General features: G+C 37.0%; 3 protein-coding genes across 3 annotated transcripts; all 3 read left to right on the top strand.

Moving 5' to 3' along the window:
- Positions 1-4,478: 4,478 nt before the first annotated feature.
- LOC131037088 (G-type lectin S-receptor-like serine/threonine-protein kinase LECRK3) lies at positions 4,479-6,479 on the top strand. The gene has a single exon (XM_057969126.2). The coding sequence runs from the start codon at positions 4,538-4,540 to the stop codon at positions 6,194-6,196; it is 1,659 nt and encodes a 552-aa protein (XP_057825109.2). The 5' UTR covers positions 4,479-4,537; the 3' UTR covers positions 6,197-6,479.
- Positions 6,480-10,814: 4,335 nt separating this feature from the next.
- Positions 10,815-13,022, top strand: LOC131037086 (G-type lectin S-receptor-like serine/threonine-protein kinase LECRK3). The gene has a single exon (XM_057969123.2). It carries the CDS (start codon positions 11,121-11,123, stop codon positions 12,762-12,764), a length of 1,644 nt encoding a protein of 547 aa, XP_057825106.1. The 5' UTR covers positions 10,815-11,120; the 3' UTR covers positions 12,765-13,022.
- An 8,530-nt stretch (positions 13,023-21,552) lies between these two features.
- Positions 21,553-23,676, top strand: LOC131037092 (G-type lectin S-receptor-like serine/threonine-protein kinase LECRK3). The gene has a single exon (XM_057969129.2). It carries the CDS (start codon positions 21,777-21,779, stop codon positions 23,376-23,378), a length of 1,602 nt encoding a protein of 533 aa, XP_057825112.1. The 5' UTR covers positions 21,553-21,776; the 3' UTR covers positions 23,379-23,676.
- The last annotated feature ends 398 nt before the right edge of the window (positions 23,677-24,074 follow it).

Raw genomic sequence — 24,074 nt, 5'->3', positions numbered from 1 at the left:
CTCCTCCATCATCATCCTCTCCTCCACCCTCTCCATCCACTGGCTCTGCCGGATCTGTCAATCTAGGAAATGGATGCTCTGCCCAGTACGCAGAGTACTCTGCGTCCATCCCTGCATCATCTACCTCTGGCCACATGTCCCATGGCATCGGCATCATCTCCGCTAGCTGCATCACTGCCTGATCATATGATAGCAGTGGGCCAAACTGCACCTGATCTCTGACCGTACGGGCATACATGCCCGAGCCTCGGGGCATCCTCTGAATCCTGCCATACTGCCTGCATACCCTATCCACCAGCTGTCTCTCTAATATATAGGGCGTCCGCCCAATCAGGTACCTGCTCCGGAAGGTGTAGGGCAGCTCCAATGCGTCGTCCTCCCACTCCTCGCACCCCAGGTACGGCCTCCAGATCACCATGTCAATGTCATCAATGACTCTCCTCCAGTGCTCCAATCTCCCAATCCGAGGCTGGGATGTAATCATGGCATATAGGTGCACAAAACTCTGTCCCTGTCCTCTGCCTCTGAAATGAATAGGCCGTGTGATGGGAAGGTGCTCATAGGCCCACACCTGCAAGAGAGTCACACCGCAGCCCAAACCCACTGATCCATGGTATACAAACTGATGCAGCTCATAATACAAATGTGCTAGGACACATGACCCCCATGCATACCTAATGTGCTCTGCCATCAGTGTCTCCAAGGCCCCTCCCCAGCCCACTGCCAATCCTCGTGTGGCCCTGTCTGGACACAAATATCCACTGATGACTCCCCCAACAACTGCCGACAATGCTAATCTCGTGGCAGTCATGGTGTCCTAGGCTACATGACCTGCTCGCATCTCCAACTCAGGATCCTGAAAAACCCGTCTCAAGGCCTCCCTGTCACCGTCACGGTCGTAGGGGATCAACTCTCCATCAATAGGAACATGTAGTATCCTGTATACATCCTCCAATGTCACTGTCATCTCACCCATCGGCAGGTGAAACGTGCATGTCTCTGAGTGCCATCTCTCGGCCAACGCAGTCAGCAACCCCATGTTTGCCCGAAACTCGGGCACATAGAGCATATGTGTGAGACCCATCTCCTCAATGGAAATCATGTCCTGGATAGACAACTCTGGTCGCAGTCTCTGAGTCGACGGGAATCTCTCCCGTGACTCCAACATCGGCAAATACTCCTGCAGTCAAGCAAATCAATCTTGTCAGTTATCGTGGCATTCACTGTTTATCACAAAATGCTACTCGCTACCTAAATGCATATGGTTATCTACCCTAGTGACACTCACTGTTCATCACAAAGTGTTGCTATCTATCCTAGTAGTGCTCCCTGTTCATCACAAAGTACTACGTGTGTGACATTCCCTGTTCATCACAAAGTGTCACTCACATTCGCACTCCCTGTTCATCACAAAGTGCTGTCTATCCTGGTGCTCCCTGTTCATCACAAAGTGCCTTGATCTATCCTCATCTTCCTAGAGGACCTGCTTGAGTGTATCCTCTCAGCAGCTTATCCAATCGATAGCGTATGTTCATCACAGAACTGCCGATTTGACCTAAAGGACTAAAACCATGCATTTAAACACACAAACGCACTGTTTCAACACACACGCGCTTTTAACTCATAAACGCCTTTATAGACTGCATACACGCGCCTCTGCAACACAGACGCGCTTTCTGAACACAAACGTGCCTATGCCAGACACAAACGCGACCAGGGAACACAGACGTCCCTACATGACATAAACGCTACTAAAACTCACAGACGCTGCTACATTTCACAAACGCGTCCGCATTCAACACAAACGCGGTTCCAGGCACAGACGCGCCTGGATCCGACACAGATGCGCCTGTTGGACACAGACGCGCCTGGCGCTGACACAGACGCGGTTGCGCGTTTTTGCACTTTTAAACTATCCTATTCCTAGCGCATTTATTGCTCCTAAACATGCATTTATGACAAAACTCGAAATGCGTGAAAGTACGAGGAGGTTTTCGGGTACTTACCGGCTCTCCTGCATCGGCTGGTCGCTGGAATCGGCGGACACGGTCGAATCTATGAACGAATGCCATCGCTGCTGACTGCTGCTGCTCTTTTCTCGCTCTGCACTGTGATCTCGTAAGGGTGTGGATGACAATGAGGATGTCTTTTGCCCGTGGTCTATCTTATAGCCTACCCTAGCCCTGCCCTTCATTTCCCGAGTCAGTATTCTTCATCCTGTGACTTTGTCACATTATCCAATCAGTCCATTCTATCTCGTCTTTCTTATCGAGAGATTGTCTGCACTCTTTCCAGACTTTTTCATCCAATCTCTCGAGGGGGCATATTATTCCCATATTGGGGCAACTCTGTATCAGTTCATCTTATCTTCTTTGAAACAACGCGACAAGCCGCATTGTCTCAAAGAGGGGCAAAATGTAGACACCCAAAATTGTCATGTCTAATTAAATAAATATTTTATTTATTTAATTATCTAAGCCTAATTCTTCTATTAATTAAATAAATCTTTATTTATTTAATTAATTCATTTATCCTCTTCTAGCCTTATTTCTCATTTAAATAAATACATTTATTTATTTAAATTATCCCTTTCCTAAATTAAATAAATATTTTATTTATTTAATTATCCTATTTCTTCTATTAATTAAATAAATCTTTATTTATTTAATTAATTCATTATCTTTTTCTACACATGACACATGTCATTCATCTCTTATTTCCTACACTACCTACCTCTTTCATTATTTTGGTATTTCTTATACCTACCCTCTAATCCTAGCCGACCTCTCTTTTTACACCTCTCAATCTTAACCCTCCATTTCTTATTGTGTCTTCTATTTAAGGAGATGCTTTCTTCATTGACAAACCCTAATTGCCTAATGACATATCCTAATGACTAATGACTGATTTTGGAGGACTTGGCTACACTACAATTCTACTTGCAACCACATTCCGTTCTTTATTGAGCTCTTATGCACATGAAAATCTGAGAGCAAGCATATCAAACAAGATCAATGGAGATAGGAAGAATGGAGATCAAAACCCTAGTGGACATGTGATGGTATAATCTTTGTGATTTTGAGTTATTTTGCATTGTCTTAGGTTATCTTCATATGTTATGGTGGATCTTTGTTCATTGTTAGGCTAGGGTTTGGTGGTTGAATCCATTTTAGTCTTTCAATATTGTTGTTTATTGCTATCCATTTTCACCATATACACTATGCATTCGCTTCTCTAAATCATAGGAAGTGTGAAAGAAAGAAAAACTGCTAATGAAAGCTCTATCTTGTTCCATTGCAAATGCTAACAAATTTTCTAGAGGATGTACATGAAATAAGTCATAAATCCTCTAACTAATTTGACATAAATCCCCTAAACAGTCTATAGGAAAGAACAAAGCATAAGTCATAAATCCCTTAAAATAATTTGACATATTTAAGTGAAGAGTATTAGAGTCTAAACTTATGAAAACTTAATTTGTTGTCTTAATTTACATAATTTGAACACAAAATAAACTTTCAAAAATCACATTGTCACTTTCAATTATTATGATAGCATATAATTCATACAATATAGATTTTAGAATCCACAATTTTAAATAAAATTTCAATTTATGATATTGTTATTGGATTCAAGTATGTAATTTTTGAGTCAAACTCATTGACCCATGTTTCATGAGTAGTGGTTCACAAGAACCCATCTCTCATGAAAATGAATGATACACTTAGCATTCATTGCATCTAGGTGATGGTCACGAAAGTGAAGCATTGGGCCTTCCCAAGAGGTTACCCATCCTAATACTACTCCAACTCAAACATACTTAACCATAAAATTTCTCCAAAATTAAACCCATTTAACTTACTACAATTTCAACTACCAAATTAAAAAAAAAAAATGTATTTTCCATGTAATTATTATCTATTTTATTATGAATATATCACAACAATAAAAGCTAATTACTATGCATTAGTTGCCTAAAAAATCTCTCCCGGAATGCGAAACAATTGCTTCCCTCAATACAAAGTATGAAAAAATGAAAACATGCCAATCAAAGGTCTATTACAACCGCTTAAAAAACTCCACATGTAATGGCACGGCATTGACTGAAAAATGTTATGGAATGGTAGACACGTATCATCAGCTCAAGATCACCGCCCCTTATTGTCGTCTTTAATACGGTAATCTACCCGACTCTGTTTAACGCGGTGTAAAATCATATTCCTCAGCTTGAAATTCAAACAAGCCTAGTAAAATCATTGACTCGGGAATAGACAGCTGAGTTACCAGAATTTCGTGGTTCCTTCCTCGCCACTAAAGTCCTGGGTCAAGGTTTAACAGTTTTCACATGAAACAATAATGACAAACAAAAGACCTTGACTACTAAATTTGACAATGACATGGATTGACTTCATCTTACACGGCAAGACCTAAACTTTTCATCCACAGACACTTCATGTGCCATGAAACAACAAAGGTTTTTCCCTTTAAAGTAGACTTCTCATTTCAGATCGAATGAACTTGCCCTTCCACACATTGCATGACTATGCCTGTGTCTCTAAGTATGGGATTTAGAATAAAACTCTTCCATCTTGTCTGTGTCATCTATCTTTTTTGGGTTCCAGGTCTGTTGGCTCAGCAGGATAATCCTTGTGCAACCACTAATGCTGATGAAGCTAATGGAGTGTGTGGCCTCAATGGAATCTGTCAAGTTTCTGGTCAATCACACGATTGTACCTGTGCTCCGGGATTCCAGTTTGTGGATACCGATATCCCATCAAAGGGATGCACGCAGAACGCATCACAGTTACAGATGTGCGGTGCAAAAGGCGCAAAAATGGAGACGATTGAGCAGATAGATTGGTCCGGAAACGATTACGAGGAATTGAAACCCACGAATCAAACTGCTTGCAAGAAGGCATGCATTGATGATTGTTTTTGCATAGTGGCCATCTATGCCGATCTTGGCGATGGAGGACACTGCTGGAAGAAGGCAATGCCTCTCAGAAAAGGCGGTGCAAGCCCTACACGAATATCTTTTGTAAAAGTGTACGGCGGAGTTGCTGAAGCCGTACCCCCACCGCCGCCTACGCCGCTGCCAAAGGTAATAAAGGAGGAGAAGGGAAAGGGGCTTGCAGTTGCTGGAATAAGCCTTATGGGTTGCTCCTTAATCATTGCAGTGATTGTGTTATTTGTTTGGTTGCTTATATGCCGGCCCAAGAGGAAATCCTCGCAAGAGGATCGTAAGATTAATCCGATGGGACTTAAGGCATTTAGTTATCAGGAGCTAGACGCTGCAACTGGAGGCTTCAAGATAGAAATAGGAAGGGGAGCTTTTGGGGCGGTCTACAGGGGCGCCTTATCAGATGGTAGAGCAATTGCAGTGAAGAAGTTTGACGATCAGCTCAAGAAAGAATATCCCCCAGATGGGGAAAAGGAATTCAGAACAGAGATGGGTATCATCGGAGCAAGCCATCACAAAAACCTTGTTCAACTCTATGGTTTCTGTGACGAGGGCTCCCACAGGATTCTGGTGTACGAGTACATGCCCTACGGGTCTCTGGACAGCCGTCTATTTAAAGGTACAAATGGTCTTGATTGGGAACTGCGTGTTCAGATTGTTTTAGGGACTGCGAGAGGAATCCTCTATTTACATGAAGAGTGCAGAGCCCACATAATTCATTGTGACATAAAGCCTCAAAATATCCTACTGGATGAAAATTATTGTGCTAAGATATCTGACTTTGGGATATCCAAATTGCTTGGGGTAGAACAAACGAGGACATTTACTTTGGCCCGTGGCACCATGGGTTACATGGCACCTGAGTGGCAGAAGAGTACGGCAGTTTCTGTTAAGGTAGATGTTTATAGCTTCGGAGTGGTGCTCTTGGAAGTCATCTGCTGCAGGAAAATGTTGCAATTGGATGTTCCAGAGGATGAAGTAATGTTGTCTGACTGGGTGTACATCTGCTTCAAACGGGGGAAACTTGCAAAGTTATTTGAGCAGCAAGATTGCACAGGTATGGAGGTAAAACAGTTGGAAAGAATGGTGTTGGTGGGGCTTTGGTGCGTTCAAGAGGATCCTTCTCTCAGGCCGTCAATTAAGAAAGTGCTTCAGATGCTCGAAGGAACAGTGGAGATTCCAGTGCCCCCTAATCCAGGGTCTTCTTTGTCACACACTGTAAACAATTTAGTCTAAAATTTCTTGTCTCTTGTCGTAGACTCCCATGTGACTAGATTAGTTGTTTTGCATTATAAATTGTACCATTGCTAACGAAAGCATCAGTGACATGACAGGATAGTGAAGCACCAACAAATTTGAGCAATTGTATCTTTAAGAACAACTATAGCCCATGTAGATTCCACACAGCTATGTTACTACTAAGGGTATAGTTACCTTTTAAAACTACACTACTATTAGTGGTTGTATTCTAGGCAATTGTAATAATAATATTGACAGTAAACTATATGTTCAAGTATTATGTTTATAAGTATAAATTGGGAAATGAGTTAGAAGGTGTAATATTTTATTTCTAGGCGTGTTAAAATTATCATAATATTTTTAGATAAATTTATGTATGAATTTGAAGAATAATTGTATGAGGATATATAAGTGAATTGGATTAATTTGAATAGGAAAAGAAACCAATGATAATTATGAAAAAAAAAACCTTGTATTCTTCTCTTCATAACAATTCTAAAATTAGAAGAATCAAAATTATTTATCTTGTTATAATGTTTTTTTGAATGCCAAGTGTTGTGAGTACTCTCTTTTTCATAGAATTTTATTTTTGAGAACTTGATAAAAAATGAAACCTCTATGTTGCCCCATATTGATGCCCCCTAGAAGACTATTTCCATTAACAAAATAAATGATGCTATGTTCATATATATTATATGTGATGCAAAAAGAAAATAGAGAAAGAAGATGAAAACTAATCAAGAACAATATAAGGGCTCAAATATTTTGTTTCTTACTAAGAATCTTCAATTTTCACATTTAAAAATGCATGCATAAATATAAGGTTAAGTTTATAGCTAGAGTTAGAGTAACATAAAAGGAAGTGTGACCTAAAATTTCTACCACCTCAATAGATTGAGGGATGGGTAAGAAAAGAATAGTCAAATCTAAGAGTGACTTGTTCTAATGTAAAACAAGACTTTGAATAAGACAGAGAAGGATACTCAAACAAATATAGACCTAAGTATAGCTAGGGTAAAGCAGTCATGTCATTTGTTGCTAGAAGGAGAAAAAAAAAAAAGCTCGTAATTATTTGAATGTTATTGTCTCTCCAAAGGAATCAAATGCTAAAGAACCTTTTTCTAAAAAGATTGATGCTCAATCGATTAAGGATTCTAGCACAAACTAAGGTAGAGGAATTATTGCCCTTTTCTAGAAGGTGAGTAACATAGAAGCATTATTAATAATGGATGACATTCCATAGTCTTTCATAAAAATCAAAGAAAGGGAGAAATCCCACACAAACAATTACAAGAAAACTATTAATGTAGGAATATGTAACAAATTAGGTTAGCATTCTCAAAGGGAGATAAGATCAAGGGAAACAACAAAGTTACTAGTATTAAGTAGAGAACATTAGAGAGTAATAGATTTAGTAAAAACCAAAGATGAAGATAATATCTTAGAACATTTAAGGGGAAAAATAACCCTCATAATAAATTTGTAGTTTAAAAATGTGTTATTAAAAATAAAATAGATATTGTTTTTATTCAACAAATAAATATCACTAGAGCTACCTTCGCTCAAATTACAAATAAAATATGGCTAGGAATGAACCATTGTATGTGTTGTGGAAGGTGCTTCTAGCAAAATTGTCACTATATGAAACATTATATATTTAAACATACACATGATTGAATTCATGAAATTTCCATAGTCCATTATGATTTATTTGTTATTCTTTTGGATTTGACTATGTAGATTTTGATTTTGGAGGAAGTGTTCTTCTAGATAAGATCAAGGGAAACAATAAAGTTACTAGTATTATGTAGAGAACATTAGAGATTAATACCTTTATTAAAAACTAAATATGATTAATACACATGATTAATTCTTCCAAAATAGCTTGGAGGTGTTATTCTTAAGAAAGAATAATAGGGATGAATGGATATTCTCTAATTTGTATGCTCCTAATAATATAGCAACAAGGAAAATTATCTAGGAGGGCCTAAGTAATTATATCTATGAATTTTAAAATGATTGATGGATTCTTGTTGGGGATTTCAATTCTCATATTTTTCTTTTTGAGAAAGTAAGAGGTTTTGAAGACTTCTTAGCATGATTTATCTATTATACTTCATTCCTAATGTGGGGATTATGGATGTTGAACTTGAAGGGGCCCCTTTCACATGGTCTAACAAATGATTTTGGAACAATCATATTCAAGTTACACTTAATCATTTCCTTATCTCCATCTCTCAATGTATTATTTCCAAACTTAACCTCATTTATTTCCCAAGAATTAGGTCTAATCACAACCCTCTATTACTAAATTAGGATTTAGGAAAAAAGGCCATTATCTATTCATGTATGAGATAATATGGTCCCCTCATCCTAATTTGAAATTCTTAGTTGAAGAATGGTGGAACACTCCCTTAAAAGAGATTGTTATGTTCAAAATTGATTTAGAAGATCAAGCATGTTAAGGGAAGGTTAAGAGATGGAATAGGCTAACTTTTGATTAAAAAATTAAACAAAATAAAGTTGTATCTAATAAAATTGAACATGTCCAGTAAAAAGTAGTAACTAGTCGAACTAATATTAATAACTATAATTAGGAAAACAAATATTGCACACTCAAAGTGTTTTAAGTTTGTGTCAAGAAGGAGGTGTTTGGAAGCAAAAACTAAGAATTCAATGTTTGATTGAGGGAAAAAATACCAAAATTTCTCATCGGTATACCCTTAGACATAGGCAGGGAAACACTATTTAAAAATCTTGAGTGAGGATGGTTATGTGGTCACCTCTAAGGAGGATGTAGAGTTAGCATTAATTTTTTTAAACCTCTCTTTAAGGAATAACTTCAAATTTCTAATCTTATCTTTGGTCGTGTTATTGAGGTTATTCCCCCCATCTTATCTAAAGAAGATGATAAAGTCACGACTAGAGAAGTGATTGAAGAAGTTAACTTTGTTGGTTTCTCTTTCAAAATCTTTAAAACTCCTAGACCAAATGGATTTCCACTCTCATATTTTCTAGTATTTGTGGGTTATTGTGAGGATTGACATCATTTCTACTACTAGGGAGTTCTTTGGGCATATTAATTTACTCAAACAAATCAATACCATATTTCTTGTCATCATTATGAAGGAATAGGATAAATGAACCTAGAAAACATAATAAGGGAGATTGACACCAAAGTGAGTCCAAAACATGATACAAATTATAAGGGTATACAATTTATGCCATTATTATTAGTTAGGGAGTGTGACTATAATAACTTAGTATATTCGTTGTCTATAAACAAGCATCTTGAGATGAATGTATATCTAAAAATAACTTTGTCTGTTGCAATCTATGCGCAATTTTAATTTTGATTGGTTCTCACTATCTTTGTTTCATTTCAATAAATGATCATTTATTTTTATCTGGATAATGATTAATCATTATTTCAAGTTATGCTTCGTTTGAGTAGTCTTTTTTGTCTATAGAGGAGGCTTGAACAATAATAGATGCCCTTCTAGTTGATAGATTCACTTTTCTCATCCCTCCACTTTAAACCCATTTTCTCTAAATCCTTTATCTTTTGCTTCTTTTTATCCCCTTGATCAATTTGATAGTGACTCATATTTAGATTAAACAATCATCTAAGCCTTTTGATTTTAATTTAGAAGACATAATTTGTTTATTAACTCGAATAACTATTCAAACCAAACATTCAACAAAAATATTGTTGTTTGTGTCAATGATTTTTATCTTAACACATAACTAACTTTAATATGAAGACAAAACTAATTATTATATTGTCGACCTAAAATAATGGTCAATCACCATAAACCTTTTTTTTTTTAAATGTATTGATATAAATGCTAATGATACCTTTACTTCGTTTAGAAAAGATGGACCATATTTCTACCTACCTAATTTGATTCTTGCCAACACATGATTATTTGACCCTCAAGATTATATTAAATTAAAACTACAAACTTTCTACCATCTCATTCAAAACTTCGCACATAATCTTCTATATTCCTAATTATTAACTATACATACACAAAACCCAAATACTTATGTCAACTGACTCTCTAAAAATTTCTCAATGTAAAATAGCATAGATACAAATAGAAAAATTTAACCAATGAAAACTCATTTCCCATATTACATACTTATCTCTTTCATTTCCCATATTACATCCGCATCCTATCTCTTTGAGACATGTAAATAGCATAGATACAAATAGAAAAATTTAACCAACGAAAACTCATTTCCCATATTACATACTTATCTCTTTCATTTCCCATATTTCCCATATTACACATATTACATACTTATCTCTTTCATTTCCCATATTTCCCATATTACATACTTATCTCTTTCATTTCCCATATTACATCCCCATCCTATCTCTTTGAGACATGTAAAATAGCATAGATACAAATAGAAAAATTTAACCAATGAAAACTCATTACCTATATTACATACTTATCTATTTCATTTCCCATATTTCCCATATTACATACTTACCTCTTTCATTTCCCATATTACATCCTCATCCTATCTCTTTGAGACATCTTTTATCACAAAGGGTCCCCAAAAGATAATAAATGTGAAAGACAAAAAAAGTCGCTATTCAAAGCCCTACTTTTGAAAGGTAGAATTTCCACATGATGTAGGTCACAATGTGACATGTACCATGCCACGACATTACCTGGAAAATGCTAATTGAATAGTTGATTGATACGTGCACTACCCGATTAGTACCGCCTATTTCCTGTGGTCCTCCGTTTATCCCCTGTAAATCACCTTCCTCTCTTCCTTCCACGGCAAAACCAACGTTTTCCTCAACAAAAACTTCCTGTGCCCTGCAACAAGAAGCTTTTTCCCTTTAAATTACACTTCTCGTTTCATCCGATCAACGTGAACTTGGCTTTGCATTCATCATATGGCTATGGCCGTGTCCTTGTGTATGGGACTGAGAAGGTCACTCCTCCGTCTCATATTTGTTACATATCTGCTGTTACTCATGGGGGTTTTGACTCGGCAGCAGAGTGATCCTTGTACAGATACTGGAAATGGGTTTGGGGTATGTGGGCTAAATGGAATCTGCCGAGTCTCCGGCACTTCCTTTAATTGCAATTGTCCTCCGGGGTTCGACTTTGTGGACACTGATAACCAATCAAATGGATGCCTTCAGAACACATCTCATCAAGAGATCTGCAGTACAAATGGCGCAAAAATGGAGACCATTGAGAAGATAGATTGGGCTGGAAACGATTATTGGCACATGGAATTGGTGAGTCAAACTGCCTGCCAGCAGGCATGTATTGATGACTGCTATTGCACAGTTGCCATCTACGCCAATCTTAACGGCACAGAGAACTGTTGGAAGAAGGCAATGCCTCTGAGAAATGGCATTGCAAGTCCTACACGAATAGCCTATATAAAAGTCTACAGCGGAGTTTCTGAAGCTGTGCCGCCGCCGCCGTCAAAGGTAATAAAGGAGGAGAAGGGAAAGGGGCTTGCAGTTCTTGGAATAAGCCTTATGGGTTGCTCCTTGGTCTTTGCAGTAATTTTGCTATTGCTATGGTTGTTTACATGCCGACCCAAGTTGAAAGTCTTCCACGAGCAACATAAATTTAATCCGATCGGGCTCAAGGCATTTAGTTATCATGAGCTTGACACTGCAACTGAAGGTTTTAAGGTAGAAATAGGAAGGGGCGCCTTTGGGACTGTCTACAAGGGCACCTTACCTGACGGAAGAGCAATTGCTGTGAAGAAGCTTCACGATCTGTTCAAGAAAGAAAACCCTCAAGAGGGGGAAAAAGAGTTCAGAACAGAGATGGGTATCATCGCAGCAAGCCATCACAAAAACCTTGTTCAGCTCTATGGCTTCTGTGACGAGGGCTCCCACAGGATTCTGGTGTACGAGTACATGCCCAACGGGTCTCTGGACAACCGCCTGTTTAAAGGTACAAATGGTCTTGATTGGGAGCTGCGTGTTCAGATTCTTTTGGGGACTGCGAGAGGGATCCTTTACTTACATGAAGAGTGCAGAACCCATATAATCCATTGTGACATAAAGCCTCAAAATATCCTGCTGGATGAAAATTACTGTGCTAAGATATCTGACTTTGGGATATCTAAGTTGCTGGGGGTAGAACAAACGAGGACGTTTACTTTGGCCCGTGGCACCATGGGTTACATGGCACCTGAGTGGCAGAAGACTATGGCAGTTTCTGTCAAGGTAGACGTGTATAGCTTCGGAGTGCTGCTCTTGGAAGTCATCTGCTGCAGGAAAATGTTACAATTGGATGTTCCAGAAAATGAAATAATGTTGTCTGATTGGGTGTACGACTGCTTCAAACATGGGAGACTTGCTAAGTTAGTTGAGCAACAGGAGTGCAGAGGTATGGAGGTAAGACAGTTGGAAAGAATGGTATTGGTGGGGCTTTGGTGTATTCAAGAGGATCCTTTTCTTAGGCCATCAATTAAGAAGGTGCTTCAGATGCTGGAAGGAACAGTGGAAATTACAGTGCCCCCTAATCCAGGTTCATCTTCTTTACACAGTGTAAGCAATCCAGTCTAATATTTTGTTTGAAGTGTCTTAGATCTTATGCGATAGACTAGTTGTTCCCCATTAATACTTTGTGCTGTTGTAAGTAAAGCATACCTGGCATGGCAGGATAGTTCCCAACGAGTTTGATCTTATGGAATAGCTAGCCCTCGTAGAGTACAATAGCTATGAAGTAATAAGTTTTCCAGATGCTTTTAAAATCGTACCATTATTAATCTTTGTAACTTAAGGAGTTGTAATGACACTGGTAATACTAGATTATATTGTGTATACCTGTTTCAGCCTCGTTATGATTAGTTCTAAGGGGGCTTTGTTGTTTACCTATGACAGCCGACCTTTGTGTATTTTAGTGTTTTTTTTGTTATTTTGTTTGTTTTTTCATTATTTTAATAAAAAATTTCAAAGAATATAAATAGATTAAATTAGATATATTAGTTTAAATAGATTAAATTAGATATATTAGTTTATTTATCAATTTTATATGTAGGTATATTAGAATTACTATAGTGATATGCCATTCAAATCATAAATACTATTGACATTTGATTGAATGAATTATATGTTTTAACAAATATCATTTTTAAAAAGAAGAAAATTTTGATTTTTATTCTATTATTTCTAATTTAAATCAATAGAAAGACAAATAAATGATGTTTTCACAATCATTTAAAATAGAATATAATTGTAAAATTTTGTTCAAAATTTTTAATTCTATGTAATGATTGGTTAAATTGATGAAATAAATTGAATGCAATGAATTCATAAGTATTCCTACCTTAACAAGAACTATTAAACTAAAAGAGGGGTAAAAATTTATAAGATCAAAGAAAGAGAAACAAAGCAAGAAATTTTAAATAATAGTAAATTACTATAATTATATGAAAAAAAAGAAGAACAAGAGAATATCCACAAAAAAATAATTTGATAAATTAAACCGAATTGAAATATTATTTAAAACTCATATATGACCTAGATTATAACTATGAACATCAGGTGTAATGTTAAACCTCATGTATAAAAATCAAATTTCTTAATGTTAAATATTGATATTTCCAATAAAGAAAAGTTAAAAAGTTTTTATTTATTCAAAGAACTAGATATCTTGATCCAAGTAGAATTTTACAAATGAGCATATCATATTACCCCAAAATTTGATGCTCATTAATTGGAGCTTAAGAAAACCCATTATGCAACTAGCTCTTAAATTAAGAATTAGATTATTCCCGTCATAGGTTTTCCCTTAAATTTAAGCTTCAATTTTGTTTTTGGGTTTAGGAAAATCCAAAGTATTGTATTGTTTGTTATTCTTTAAATAGATAAGAAGATTATTTCTTAATTTATTTTCCAATCTTTCTAATCTAGTTTACTTGCAAATTTGGGAAACATAACTTGTTCTATGCAATTAATTTAGAGGGAGCCTCTTTATCTTTCAAAAAAAAAAAAATTATTTAGAAAGTGCAACTATCACAAATTATATGAGGATTTTTTCTATAAAAGAATAATTTGAGATTATATAAATGTCTACATATGACTTTGCTAGTTACAATCTATGCATGCTTTCAATGGTAGTATATTTCTAATATATTTGTTTCATTTCAATAAGTGATCATTTATTTTTGTAAATATCTTTGAATTAATCATTCTTTCAATTTATTCTTGGAAGAACTTTTATTTAAGCCCTTTTATAATTTGTAGAGAAGGATTGAAATTGATAAGTATCCTTATAGTTGATGGAATTTATTTTGTCACCTCTCCTTTTTGAACCACTTCCCTCTTTACCTTTTTCTTTCTTTTATACTTCCTTGGTTAATTTAGGAGTAGTTTGAATTTAGATTAAACAATAATCTAAGTTAATTAATAATCGTTATGCAAGGCTCAATTAGGATCTCAACAAAATTAGCTATTTAAACTAAACTTTTGACATAAAATTTGTTTATTTCAAGGCTTTTTCATCTTTAAATATGACTAGTTTTTTTATGAGAAAAATGTAAGGTGTTGAATGAGCTAGAAACATTAATCAATCAACATATGCTCCTTATTTAAAACAACATTTCATCATCCACTAGGTTATCTTGCATGCAAAGACCTAGTGTTAAAGATCTTGGGACATTTTTATCTTCTTTTTAGAGAGATGGAGCATATTTGAACCTAATGGTCACATTAAGTCATAATTTAGATACATTCCTATATCTCATTCAACATTTCTCATAAAATCTACAACACCTACAAGTATGTCTCTTATATCTCTCTTTAACTATCTATAATTAATGCCAACATGATTGTTCTTACTTGAATCTCTAGGAGTTTCTCAATATATCAAAACTTAGCTAGTGAGGACCCATTTTTCATATAGGAGAATGATCCTTTATCATATGGGGTTCCCATAAGATAGATAATTTCTTAAGAACTAATTGATTATGATTCATACTTATAACACACTATCATTTTTTTAATTTTTTAAAATAATATATTTGTCACTTTCATCCTTAAAATTTTAAATAAATTTTAATATATTACAACTTCTTTTCTTGTGAACTCTTTTATATGTGTTATTACATACTTTGATAATGATAAACTTGTCTTTAAAAAAGTTACCCCCATTTTTATAATGATTCATGGTAATTTGCATGAAATACTTACAATAAATATTTACCTCTCAATGATGTCTTATTTTCATAGTACTCATTAACTACTTTAACTACATGATGGAATAGTTATTGATTATTTTACAATAATTTAAATACAAGTTTATTTATTCTTAAGGAGGCATTAATAGCTTTAAGTAATTATTAGTGTAGTTTTCAACATCCTCCATTAATTATATCTTATTAATTTTATAGGGATGAATTTATATAATATTTTATAAATAAAATTGAAAATCATTTTATATTGGGAGCAAGGCATGGAGTGTCATGTTGTGACCATGTAAATAAATTTTCTTAACTTAAATTTGATAACCAATCGAATAAACAATATGTAATAAACACACATACACACACACACACACACACATATAGATACCAAGAAGAATAATAAGTACAAAAGCTATGGCTATAAGAAAATTTTAAATTTTCGTATGTGGTAAAGTTTACTTTGATTTTTCTATGAAATAGTAATTTCACCTTTTCCCCTTTCAACTAGTTGGTGATTGATTAAAGTCAAATATAATTCTATTTAGGGTATGTGCAAGATCATGGTGTTCCAAAACAGGCCTCTAAGTGGCAATGAAATTTCAGAAAATCAGAGTTATGCAACTTGACATGAAAATTTGAATAAGTTGTGAACACTATTTTTAAAATATGTAAGAAGAGAATCTATAGAAAATTGAATGCAGTTTCTAAGCTACTAGTTTGTTTTTTGGAAAAAAAAAATCCTATTTGATGAAAATTTCAATGCAGTGGTACTAAAAATTCAGGAAAAAGATAAGAAGTAGATGTATGTATGACCACCCTAATCACAATCAAATCATAATGTTTTTTTATAATATTTATAATATAAGTATTAGACTCATGTCCGGATGTTACACATATATTTTTATAAAGTAAATAATTATTTATGAACTTTTTACTACAACTTTTCAGAAATTCAGAAACTCCTATGTCTGACCACCTTAACTTGGTCAAAACCTTATGATTTTTTTTTTAAAATTTTTTTCCCTATAGTAGACGAAGCATAGGATGTGATGCATGTTTCGGATTCAAAAAATGTTATACCATTTGAAAGTTATGAGTGTTTTTCAATCAGTCTATCATTCAGGACTATTGTCAGAATTCAATTAGAAAATAAATAATAATTATTTATTAAATTCAAAATAAGACAAGCCTTATATTGTTGGAAAGCTAAGAACGTCCTTAAAAAAACCTTTTTGTTTTATCAATTTTGGCTACAAAAAAAGTCGTCAGCCACCAGTGTAAAGTCTGGAAAATCAAGGAATACTGAAAACATGTTTCTTCAGTTGACTTTCCAGGCTTGTCACTTCCAAACCAAATTCCAAAGCATTCCCAAGCCAAAATTTGAAATTTGAAAATTTTACAATAAAAATCGGATATTCGATTTTAATAAGTAAATTCACTAACTAAATTTGCACATAATGAATCTATTGTTTATTAATATATTAATATATAATATTTTAATATATTAATTTATAAATAAATTACTATATGATATTAGAGAGGGAGGGAGAAGGAGGAGGGGGAAGGGAGAGAGAGATAAAGAGATTAGTGGAGAGAGAGATACATCAGGGGAGGGGGAGAGAGAGATTAGGGGAGAGGGGAAGATAGAGAGAGTAAGACACCAAATTGTGTCGTTATGGGTCATATGGTGTCCTAAGGGGTCGTAGGACACAATATGACCCCTTAGGACACCATAGGACCCATAGCGACCCAATATGGTGTCATAAGGGGTCATATTGTGTCCTAAGGGGTCATATGATGTCTTAAAGGGGTCATATGACACAATATGGCCCATTAGGACAATATGATCCATAAACGACACAATTTGGTGTCTTAAGGGGTCATATGGTGTCCTAAGGGGTCGTAGGACACAATATCACCCCTTAGGACACCATAGGACCCATAACGACCCAATATGGTGTCTTAAGGGGTCATATGGTGTCCAAGGGGGTCGTAGGACACAATATGACCCCTTAGGACACCTAGGACCCATAATGACCCAATATGGTGTCATAAGGGGTCGTATGTTGTGCTTAGGGGTCATATGGTGTCCCATGACACCTTAGGACACACTATGACCCATAACAACACAATTTGGTGTCTTAAGGGGTCATATGGTGTCCTAAGGGGTCCTAGGACACAATATGACCCCTTAGGATATCATATGACCCCTAATGACACCATATGGTGTCATAAGCGGTCGTATGTTGTTCTTAGGGGTCATATGGTGTCCCATGACCCCTTATGACCCCTTAGGACACCATATGACCCCTAATGATACCATATGATGTCATAAGGGGTCATATGTTGTCCTTAGGGGTCATATGGTGTCTCATGACCCCTAGTGTCGTTAGGGGTCCTATGGTGTCCATAGGGGTCATATTGTGTCCTACAACCCCTTAGGATGCCATATGACCCCTAACGACACAAAATTGTGTCGTTAGAGGTCATATGGCGTCCTAAGGGGTTGTAGGACACAATATGACCCCTATGGACACCATAGGACCCCTTATGACACCATATGGTGTCATAAGGGGTCATATGGTGTTCTAAGGGGTCATGGGACACCATATGACCCCTAAGGACAACATACGACCCCTTATGACACCATATGGTATCGTTTGGGGTCATATGGGGTCCTAAGGGGTCATATTGTGTCCTAGGACCCCTTAGGACACCATATGACCCCTTAAGACACCAAATTGTGTCGTTCTAGGTCATATTATGTCCTGAAGGGTCATGAGACACCATATGACCCCAAAGGACAACACACGACCTCTTATGACACCATATTGGGTCGTTATGGGTCCTATGGTGTCCATAGGGGTCATATTGTGTCCTATAACCTCTTAGGACACCATATGATCCCTTAAGACACCAAATTATGTCGTTAGGGGTCATATGGTGTCCTAAGGGGTTGTAGGACACCATATTGACCCCTAAGGACAACATACTCCTAAGGACAACATACGACCTCTTATGATACCATATTGGGTTGTTATGGGTCCTATGGTGTCTGTAGGGGTCATATGGTGTCCTAAGGGCTCATGGGCCACCATATGACCCCTAAGGACAGCATACGACCTCTTATGACACCATATTGGGTCGTTATGGGTCCTATGGTGTCCATATGGGTCATATTGTGTCCTATGACCCCTTAGGACACCATATGACCCCTAAGGACAACATACGACCTCTTATGACACCATATTGGGTCGTTATGGGTCCTATGGTGTCCTAAGGGGTCGTAAGACACCATATGACCCCTAAGGACAACATACGACCTCTTATGACACCATATTTTGTCGTTATGGGTCCTATGGTGTCCATAGGGATCATATTGTGTCCTACGACCCCTTAGGACACCATATGACCCCATAAGATACCAAGTTGTGTCGTTAGGGGTCATATGATGTCCTAAGGGGTCATAGGACACAATATGACCCCTTAGGATAACATACGACACCTTATGACACCATATGATGTCGTTAGGGGTCATATGGTGTCCTAAGGGGTCATATTGTGTCCTAGGACCCCTTAGGAAACCATATGACCCCTTAAGACCCAATATGGTGACATAAGGGGTCGTATGTTGTCCTTAGGGGTCATATTGTGTCCTACAACCCCTTAGGACACCATATGACCACTTAAGACACAGTCTTAAGGGGTCATATGGTGCCCTAAGGGGTCGTAGGACATAATATGACCCCTTAGGACACATAACGACCCAATATGGTATCATAAGGGGTCATATTTTGTCCTTAGGGATCATATTTTTTCCTTAGGGATCATATTGTGTCCTACGACCCCTTAGGACACCATATGACCCCTTAAGACACCAATATGACCCCTAACGACACAATTTGGTGTCTTAAGGGGTCATATGGTGTCCTAAGGGGTCACAGGACACAATATGACCCCTATGGACACCAAAGGACCCATAACAACCCAATATGGTGTCATAAGAGGTCATATGTTATCCTTAGGGGTCATATGGTGTCCTACGACCCCTTAGGACACCATATGACCCCTAACTACAAGGGGTCATATTGTGTCCTACAAGGGGTCATATGGTGTCCTAAGGGGTCGTAGGACACAATATGACCCCTATGGACACCATAGGACCCATAACAACCCAATATGGTATCATAAGAGGTTTTATGTTGTCCTTAGGGGTCATATGGTGTCCCATGATCCCTTAGGACACAATATGACCCATAACGACACAATTTGGTGTCTCAAGGGGTCATATGGTGTTCTAAGGGGTCCCAAGACACAATATGACCCCTTTGGACACCATATCACCCCTAATGACACCATTTGGTGTCATAAGGGGTCGTATGTTGTCCTTAGGGGTCATATGGTGTCCCATGATCCCTTATGACCCCTTAGGACACCATATGACCCCTAACGACACCATATGGTATCATAAGGGGTCGTATGTTTTCCTAAGGAGTCATATGGTATCCTACAACCCCTTAGGACACCATACGATCCCTTAAGACACCAAATTAATATCCTAAGCTGCTGATGGATCATCAAAATCGATCCTCTTTGCCGCACTGCTCGGCTCTGAGGGATCTTGCACGAGAAAAAACAAACCACGATTAATATTAGTTATATTATATAATTCACATTCGAAAAGTTAACATAAAAATGAGCTATAATTGAACTATTCATGTTTACCTCATCTCCACGTTTTCTCTTCGGCTTTGCAGGACTCTTGATGTATGTCTTCTGTAGAGGAGGTATGTTTTCAATATTTTCATACACAACCTACATATGTTCACAAACATGACATTGATACAAGTTAGCATATAATTATCACTGTAGTAGAGTAGCTGCTAGAGCTAGGGCTGGAGATTAAACTGAGACTGCAACTAGAGCTGGAACAGCAGTTGTTGATAACCCTTTCTGGTCAATAATTGGCAATATTTGAAAGACGTGTGACTTGCAGGTTCAATTTTCTAGTCATTTTTGAAAGACGTGTGAGTTGCAGATTCAATTTTATACTCATTGCAAAATCTCACCATTCATTCCCGGCACTAATTTGGGGCTTGAAGGGGAGGGAAGCAGGGAACGAAGGAAACGAAGAACGAGGGATGGAAACAAGCAGGGAAGGAAACTACACGACTCTTTCTATTTAAGCAACTCACTCATAAGTAACTCATAACTCACTAACATGACATTGATACAAGTTAGCATATAATTATCACTGATAATAACAAATTATATCTACTAAACACACATGTACTCCTACTCTTCTTCTTCTTCTTCTTCTTCTTCTTCTTCATCTTTGTCTTCCTCTTCTGTACTTTATACTTAATAGGAATTTATAAGAATCAATTATATATTATATGGAAGACATAATAAACAGTGTGTGATCATGTATATGGTAAATATAATAATTCTAAAGTAAAACATATTTATTTTTGCTTTTTAGATTACCTTGTTTTTTTAAGATTATGATGTTGACATGACATACCCTCCAATACCACATAAAGGAGGATGAATTGGATCTTGTGATCTCTTGCCTACAACAAGATGCTTTAGCCAAATGAAACAAAGACCTCTACCTCTATATAATCTTCTAAATTATGAATAACCTCTTTATCAGCCAAAAAAAAATTATATTAATCATAAAAATTATAATTATTTAAATATTATATAATTCATATATTTAATTATTATAATTCACAATTTAAAATTCAATTTCGACCACTAAATTATGAGTAAAATTAGTAATTCAACTACGATACTTTCAGTAATAATAAATATGTTAAAATGACAATAATTACTTGTATAAATTTGCTTCTTACTAAAATCTAGACATGACTTCCCTAAATATGAGGTGTGGAAGAGATAAATATATCGCCAATCAAGGCTCACTATTGCGGTACATTTCAAAGTCAAATTTTCAACCTGACATCTATATTGATTCGACATTGACTGGGAAAATATTAATTGGATCCTTAACACCTACACTACCAGACTACCACGGCACCACTACCACTGCCTTTTCTTGTGGTCCTCTGTTAATCCCATGTGAAATCATTGACTCACGAATAGACAGGCATTTCGTGTTTCCTTCCTCACCATCATAATGGCAAGGGTAAGGTTTCAACAGCTGTCGCATTATCTGATAGTCTTTGAAGCATCTAGAGCTACAAATCCAAATAAACAAACGAAATACCTTGACTTCTGAGTCATACACGACCCTTCTTCCACGGCAAGGTCTACATTTTCCTCCACAAAGACTTCCTGTGCCTTGCAATAGCAATCTCTTCCCCTGTAAAGTAGATTTCATGTTTAATTTGGCTAACCTTAACTTGGATTGCATGTCTCTGTGAGCATGGGATTTCAAAGAACATTCCTCCATCTCTTATTTCTTGCTTATCTATTTTTGGTCAGAAGCCTGTTGGCTCAGCAGCAGAATGATCCTTGTGCACTCACTGATAGTGGTGAGATTGGTGGGCTGTGTGGGCTCAATGGAATCTGCCAAGCCTCCGGCCTTTCCCGTAATTGCACTTGTCCTCCGGGATTCTCCCATGTGAATAGTGATAACCTATCACAGGGATGCCGTCGGAACAGATCGCAGCTAAAGAACTGCAGTGCAAGTGGAGCAAGAATGCACAAGATTGAGCAGATAGATTGGCCTGAAAATGACTACTGGAGCACCGATTCAACAAATCAAACTGCTTGCCAGCAGGCATGCATTGAAGACTGCTTTTGCACGGTGGTCATCTATGCCAATCTTACCGACGGAGAACACTGTTGGAAGAAGGCATTGCCTCTCAGAAATGGTGCTGCAAGAGACACACGAATAGCTTTTGTAAAAGTCTTCGATGGAGTCCACGATGCTGTTTCCCCCACGCCTTCAAAGCAGAGAAAGGAGGAAAAGAGGAAGGGGTTTGCAGTTCTTGGAATAAGCCTTATGGTTTGCTCCTTTGTCATTGTAGTTATTTTGTTATCCGTTTGGTTGTGTATATGCCGACCCAAGATGAAATCCTTGCAAAAGTATCATAAGTTTAATCCGATTGGGCTCAAGGCATTTAGTTATAAAGAGTTAGACGCTGCAACCGGAGGGTTCAAGATAGAAATAGGAAGAGGCGCCTTTGGGACAGTCTATAAGGGCACCTTGGCAGATGGAAGATCAATTGCTGTGAAGAAGCTTGACGAATTGCTGAAGAAAGAAAATCCCCCAGATGGGGAAAAGGAGTTCAGAACGGAGTTGGGTATCATCGGAGCAAGCTATCACAAAAATCTTGTTCTACTCTATGGTTTCTGCGACCAGGGCAACCATAGGATTCTGGTATACGAGTACATGCCCAACGGGTCTCTGGACAGCCATCTATTTAAAGGTACAAATGATCTTGATTGGGAGCTGCGTGTTCAGATAGTTTTGGGCATTGCAAGAGGGATCTTCTACTTACACGAAGAGTGCAGAGCCCATATAATCCATTGTGACATAAAGCCTCAAAACATCTTGCTTGATGAAAATTACTGTGCTAAGATATCTGACTTTGGAATAGCCAAATTACTTGGGGTAGAACAAACGAGGACATTTTCTTTGGCCCGTGGCACCATGGGTTACATGGCACCCGAGTGGCAGAAGACTATGGCAGTGTCTGTGAAGGTGGATGTTTATAGCTTCGGAGTTGTGCTTTTGGAAATCATCTGCTGCAGGAAAATGTTGCAATTGGATGTTCCAGAAAATGAAACAATGTTGTCTCGTTGGGCATACGACTGCTTCAAACATGGGAGTCTTGCAAAATTAGTTGAACAACAAGATTGCAGAGGCATGGAGGTAAGACAGTTGGAAAGAATGGTGTTGGTGGGACTTTGGTGCATTCAGGAAGATCCTTCTCTCAGACCATCAATTAAGAAAGTGGTTCAGATGCTGGAAGGAACGGTGGAAATTGCAGTGCCCCCCAATCCAGGATCTTTTCCTTGACACTGAACAATGTCTGTAATATGTTTTTTTTCGTGTCGTAGATTCCCATGTGACTAGACTAGCTGTTTTGCATTAATACATTGTACTGTTGTATGCAAAGCACTTGTAGCATGATAGGATAGTTTACCAATGAGTTTGAGCAATGATATGTTGACGAGTAACTAGCTTCCATAGAGTACCCATAGCTATGCATTTTGTAGTAGACAGCTAACTAGCAAATGTATTCTTGGTTTTAATACTTAAAGAAGTAAGAGAAAAACAGCAGATTCCAAATTCTGCAACTCATGTTCCAACAATATATGTTATTGTTTAAAATCTCAGGTTGGATTTCTGAGTTGTATGATAGTTTTAGGTTATATTGGGTTGGTGGTGGTTTTTTTAACTAATTTTATTTTTTTTGGCAGTCTATTGATTGTTTAAATAGGGGAAGCGTATTAGCAGTCATCATAATTAATTTCACACATTCACAGATCTTTAACAATACATCATATTTTGAGTAGTTTTTTGGGTTGTCTTCGTACACGACTTAACTGCTTATAGCTATTGTTCTCGTTTCTGAGTAGTAATGATACACGTTGTGGGATTTATTATGCATATCAGGGTCAAAAAATGCCCATTTCAAAGTGTCACCCGATACCTACTTAAAGATGTTCCAATAATCATGCACTACAATCACAGGCTAATACTTATGCATAA

Source organism: Cryptomeria japonica, chromosome 7, assembly GCF_030272615.1.
Source record: "Cryptomeria japonica chromosome 7, Sugi_1.0, whole genome shotgun sequence".
Classification (NCBI taxonomy): Eukaryota; Viridiplantae; Streptophyta; class Pinopsida; order Cupressales; family Cupressaceae; genus Cryptomeria; species Cryptomeria japonica.
Note: the sequence above shows the minus strand (reverse complement) of the source record. Positions and strands in the feature narration are given on the sequence as shown.

What these genes read in the sequence shown, in the direction of transcription:
- LOC131037088 (XM_057969126.2), top strand. Translation starts at nt 4,538, where the DNA reads ATGACTATGCCTGTGTCTCTAAGTATGGGATTTAGAATAAAACTCTTC.
- LOC131037092 (XM_057969129.2), top strand. Translation starts at nt 21,777, where the DNA reads ATGGGATTTCAAAGAACATTCCTCCATCTCTTATTTCTTGCTTATCTA.
- LOC131037086 (XM_057969123.2), top strand. Translation starts at nt 11,121, where the DNA reads ATGGCTATGGCCGTGTCCTTGTGTATGGGACTGAGAAGGTCACTCCTC.